The 6003-nt window shown below is 42.6% G+C and overlaps 1 protein-coding gene across 1 annotated transcript; it reads right to left on the reverse strand.

Moving 5' to 3' along the window:
- Positions 1-752: 752 nt before the first annotated feature.
- LOC142455389 (small ribosomal subunit protein eS28-like) lies at positions 753-4581 on the reverse strand. The gene is made up of 2 exons (XM_075557172.1): positions 4554-4581; positions 753-998 (listed from the first exon to the last, which is right to left on the reverse strand). Exons 1-2 carry the CDS (start codon positions 4579-4581, stop codon positions 766-768), a joined length of 261 nt encoding a protein of 86 aa, XP_075413287.1. The 3' UTR covers positions 753-765.
- Positions 4582-6003: the final 1422 nt, after the last annotated feature.

Below are 6003 nucleotides of genomic sequence, written 5' to 3' on the forward strand. Positions count from 1 at the left end.
GGATATCTATCTGCAGAAAAATGAAGCAAGACCCTTACCTCACTTCAGGCACAAGAATAAACTCAAGGTGGATCACAGACCTTGAGATAAAACCCCAAACAATTAGGGCCATTAATGAGGGAATTGGGACAAACCTGAGAACCTTGGCACGGGGAATAAATACATAGGCTATCAGAAATAGCAAAGGACACAAATACAGAGGAGTCAAGGGAGACGTCGGACAATGCAAGATATGATAAAATAATAATTTATAAATTATCAAGGGCTCACGAGGGAGGGGGAAGCGGGGAGGGAGGGGAAAAAAGAGAACCTGATGCAAAGGGCTTAAGTGGAGAGCAAATGCTTTGAAAGTGATTAGAGCAAAGAATGTACAGATGTACTTTATACAACTGATGTATTTATATGTATGGATTGTGATAAAAGTTGTATGAGCCCCTAATAAAATGTTTAAAATTTTTTTCTATTTTAAAATGTTAAGATCATTTTATAGGAGGCTCTTACAGTTCTTTAAACAATCCATACATCAATTGTATCAAGCATATTTGTACATACGTTGCCATCATTTTATACACATTTACTTTGTATTTGACCCCTTGTGTTAGCTCTTTTTTCCCTCTTCCCCCCACCCTCACACCCTTGTGAACCCTGGGGGGAAAATTTTTCTGTCCTGGATTTTTTTTTACAATATAAATGCTTTATTGAACAGTCGTAGCTCATCCCCGTTGGTCAACTGGTCGGCCAGACATCCGAGACCTGGCAGCGGCCTCAGCGCAGCCTCCGAGCTTCTCGCTTCGACTCCAACAGGGTGAGCACGTCGCCCTCGCGCACGGGGCCTGTCACGTTGCGGATGACGGAGCGGCTCGTGTCGTCCATGAACTCCACGCGCACCTGCGTGCACTGTCCCTGGGAGCCGGTCCGGCCCAGCACTTTGGTGACTCTGGCCAGCTTGATGGGCTGCACGCGGCTGGTGTCAATGATGCGGCGGTCGGGCGGAGAGCCTGGATTCTTTTTATTGAGAGCTCTTATCTGCACCAGTGTACATTCTCTGGTCTAGCCAGATTTGGAAGGTAGAACTGAGGTCATGATAGTGGAGGGAGGTAGCATTAAAGAACTAGAGGAATGTTGTATGTTTTGTCAATACTCTTCTGCACGCTGGCTAGCTTGTGCCTTCCTTGTGACCCCTCTGTGAGGGATGTCCAATTGCCTACAGATGAGCTTTGTGTCTTCATTCCAGCCCTGCTCGTTCAGGTGTTTTGCAGTTGTGTAATGATGTAATCATTTCCATATCAATGATATCATCATTGTCAATCAGTTGCAAGAGAATTGGGTGGTGTGCCACATTATTAATTCAGGTTACAGCCCTGGTACCATGCAAGGGACACCTTTCATCTTACAAGAGATAAAAGGAAGGAATGGAAAAAGGGACCGACTGCCACCAGAATACGTATGTCTTTTGGATCCAGGGTCTTTGCACTGAGAACCACCTAGACTCAGGGAGAGATTGATACTAAAACACATGGGCATACACTGATCTTCAAATGAGACAAGGGCCTTGACCCAGAGCCAACAAAGATGAAAACCTCCCCTGGAGCTAGTACCTTAAATTCATTCTTCCAGCCTCTTAAATGGTAAAAGAATAAATTTCTGTTTGATACAGTCATCTACTCGAGATATTTCTATTATAGCAGCATTCGATAACTAAGACAGGGGATGTTACCAAAATGACTATAAAATTTTTGTGCAGTGTTTCAGCAGAAATTTATTATTTTTTATGAAAACATACATACAGCTCCCAACTTTTATCTATCAATATACCTACAATGATAAAAATGCTATACTAATTTATCTTTTGAACCTTCAGAGGCTCCCTGATAGCCCTGTGGGTTAGGCGTTGAATTGCTAACAGAAAAGTCAGAGTTCAAACAAATTGACCACTCTGGGGAAAAAGATGAAGCGGTTGCTCTCTTTTTTTTTTTTTAAACAATTTATTAGGGGCTCATACAATTCTTATCACAGTTCATACATATACATACATCAATTGTATAAAGCACATCCATATATTCCCTGCCCCAATCATTCTCAAGGCATTTGCTCTCCACTTAAGCCCCTTGCATCAGGTCCTCTTTTTTTTTTTTTCCCCTCACTCCCCTTTCCCCCCTCCCTCATGTGCCCTTGGTAATTTATACCTCGTTATTTTGTCATATCTTGCCCTATCCGGAGTCTCCCTTCCCCCCTTCTCTGCTGTCCCTCTCCCAGGGAAGAGGTCACATGTGGATCCTTGTAATCAGTTCCCCCTTTCCAACCCACTCACCCTCCACTCTCCCAGCATCGTCCCTCACACCCTTGGTCCTGAAGGTATCATCCAACCTGGATTCCCTGTACCTCCAGCCCTCATATGTACCAGTATACAGCCTCTGTCCTATCCAGACCTGCAAGGTAGAATTCAGATCATGGTAGTTGGGGGGAGGAAGCATCCAGGATCTGGGGGAAAGCTGTGTTCTTCATCGGTACTACCTCGCACCGTAATTAACCCATCTCCTCTTCTAAACACCTCTATGAGGGGATCTCCATTGGCCGACACTTGGGCCTTGGGTCTCCACTCTGCACTTCCCCCTTCATTTAATATGGTATATATATATATATATACATATACATATACACATATATACACATACATACACACACTTATATCGTTGGTTTTTTTTTTTGCATGATGCCTTATACCTGGTCCCTTGGCACCTCGTGATCGCACTGGCCGGTGTGCTTCTTCCATGTGGGCTTTTTTGCTTCTGAGCTAGATGGCCGCTTGTTCACCTTCAAGCCTTTAAGACCCCAGACACTATCTCTTTTGATAGCCGGGCACCATCAGCTTTCTTCACCACATTTGCTTATGCACCCATTTGTCTTCAGCGATCCTATCATGGAGGTGTGCAGTCAATGATATGATTTTTTGTTCTTTGATGAGGCGGTTGCTCTCTTAAAGATGGATGGTCTCAGAATGCCTACAGAAGTTGTATGAGGTGGAAGTTGACTCGTTGGCTATAGGTTTGGTTTTTAAATTTAATGCGCTCCAGTCAGAGCTGTCATTATTGCCCAGTTACAATGATGCTTCGAATTATGTAGTTTCATCTGCACACTACAAGGACAGTTTCTTTTCATTGCTGCCAGTGTGCTTACAATTGCTGGTTTGGTCAAATTTTCTGGCGTGTTCCCACAATATTGTAGTAATTAGTACTTGTGAGCTTATATCAATAACTTTATTGATATATTAATTCAAGGAAAAGAATGAGGAAAGACAAAAAGGCTTCCTCTCAGTTACCAGCAATGTAACTAATCATACAATTCAACATGGAAATTTGTATAATAGTTTATAATAAATTTTGTACTACTGTTTATAATAAATTGTAAGAGTGAAGGGAAGACAGCGGTGTGAGAGTGGAGATACTTAACGAAACAATTTTGTGGTTAGTATTCATATCTAAGAGATATTACATTTAAGCAATTTATAGCTATATTATCACATTATTCTATGATTAAAATTGATTTTAGAAAAAATTCTGTATGGTCGAGGAGAAGGTCCAGGGGGTGGCACCACAAGTTACTGTGAGCCACTAATCCCAGCGACACCACTATAGTTGTCATAAATTTCGCTTAAAAACCAGTAGAACTAAAAGTTTACCAACTAATACCCAGTGTTAGTGAACTTTCTGTCAAATGCGTGGCAAATTCTACACATAGAGGTCATTTGCTACAAACACGGAATGCTACAAGAGCACTGTGATTTTTCTCACTCTTGATGTTGCTTCCTATGTCATTTATTTTATGCTAGCCTGTTTTCTAGGTACCGGTTCTACTCACCCTGTCCCACTGCTGAGGACCAGAGGAGCAAGTTATGGGGGGCGGGGGGGCATGGTAGTAGAAAATGTGTTGTTGTCTTGGCTAAAATGGAAGTGTCATTTGTGACTTGGGGAAATCACCTTTGTTTCCTTATGAAATATAAGTGTTGGGTGAACACCAACTTTTTGATGCCTGCCGGCTCCAAAAGCCCCTGATGCTACAATGGGAAGCACAAAGAGGGGAAGCAAAGGAAGGGTGGAGACTGGTGGACGAATGGCAGGGGTGGGTAGCTGAAGGAGCACTTTGATGTCAAGGCTGAAGTGCTTAGATTTGCGGCAACAGACAGAGGAATCCGTTCAGGTTCCTGCACAGCAGGGTGAAGGGAAGACAGCGGCGTGAGAGTCAGATCAATGTGACAAGCGTGTAGGATGCACTGGAGTGGATTTAGGGATGTCATACATTCACAGTGAAGGAACAGTCGAGGCAAACACCCCCGAACTATTTTTTCTATTTCCAGAAGGGGAAAAATTCCACTCCTGTCTTATTGAAAAGGCTAATTAAATGAAAATCTGTAAGCCTACGGGAAAATACAGGACAGAGGGCTTAACTTTTTGTTACCTCCCCGTAATCATCCTCCCCAACATCCCCTGCATGAGTAGAGGCTTTCATGCCAGGCCTTCAAGACCAAATAAGAGGAGCAGTACTAATCCACAGACCTTGCACGCAGTAAGGCAACCGGACCATATTGGCACTTCCTTAGGACAGGGTTTACTCAGCTGATATCAGAGCAGGCGTATCTCCTAGGCAGGAAGCCATGAATAAAGAACTATAGAGACCTAGCTCCTGGAGCCAGCTGACCAGCTAGTGGATCCCTGAGCTCCTGACCAGCCTCCTGAGGGTATATCCACTCAGTAAAATTCCCCTATCTCTTGGGAGATGGGAGCCTGTTACCTTATCATCTGAAGGTAGAACAAGCGTCAGTTATATTGGGAACAATTCAAAGACACAAATTAAAAATAAATTTAAATACCCTATAAATTCCCATTAGCGATTGGCCACCTAAATTGCTGTATTTATTGATAAGAATCTTCAGAGTGAAATATATATTTATGTCAGAGAAGCTGGATTAAATAAAGAAAAATGTGGCATCAAAATTAATGGAAGGCTTATAATCAACCTGCAATATCCAGATAAAACCATCTCTCTTGCTGAAGTGAGGAGGAAATGAAGATCAAGGATTTCAGCCTTCCGTATGGATTACAACTCAATGTAAGAAAAACCAAAATCTTCAAAATAGGTAACCTCATCATAAATGGAGAAAAGGTTGAAGTTGTCAATGATTCTGGATCCTCAATAAATACTCATGGACACAGCAGTCAAGAGATCAAAAGACGTACTGCATTTGGTAAACTGGCCGTACAGCCCTCATTAGAGTGTTGAAGAACAAGGTTGTTACTTTGAGGAATCAGGTGTGCCTGACTCAAGCCATGGGATTCTTCATTGCATCGTATGCATGTGACAGTTGGACATTGGATTAGGAAGATGATAGATGAATCAATGCCTCTGAATTGTGATGCTGGAGAAGGTTATTGAAAGTGCCATGGACGGCTAAAAAGACAAACCTATCTGCATCGGATGAAGTAAGGCCAGAGAGCTCCTTAGAGACAAGGATGGCAAGACTTCATCTTAAAATATTTGACATGATGTCAGGAGAGATCACTTCCTGGAAAAAGACATGTTTGGTAAAGAGGAAGGACAGCGAAAAAAAGGCTTTCAATGAGATGAAGTGATACAGTGGCTGCATCAATGGGCTCAGGCATAGGAAACAATTGTGAGGATGGTTCAGGACCGGGCAGTAGTTTGTTCTGTTGTGCATAGGCCGCTATGGGTCGGAGTCAACTGAACAGCAACATGTCTGCTATGGTATACAAGGACTGAGTCTCTCTCTCTCTCAACAATGCACTTTATTAAGATTGTTTGTAGAGATTAAGTAACAAGGAGATTTCCACCTAGGGCCCATGTGTTATGCATTCATTCATTTCTTTCTTTCTCTTCCCCTTCATCCAAGTCAATGTGTCTACTCTCTAGTTAGTGACTTGCCCACCTTTAACGCCTCCCACCCCTGACAACCATCAAAGAATGTTTCTGCTAGTGCAAAAACTCTTT

Source organism: Tenrec ecaudatus, chromosome 8 (genome assembly GCF_050624435.1).
Source record: "Tenrec ecaudatus isolate mTenEca1 chromosome 8, mTenEca1.hap1, whole genome shotgun sequence".
NCBI classification, from domain to species: domain Eukaryota; kingdom Metazoa; phylum Chordata; class Mammalia; order Afrosoricida; family Tenrecidae; genus Tenrec; species Tenrec ecaudatus.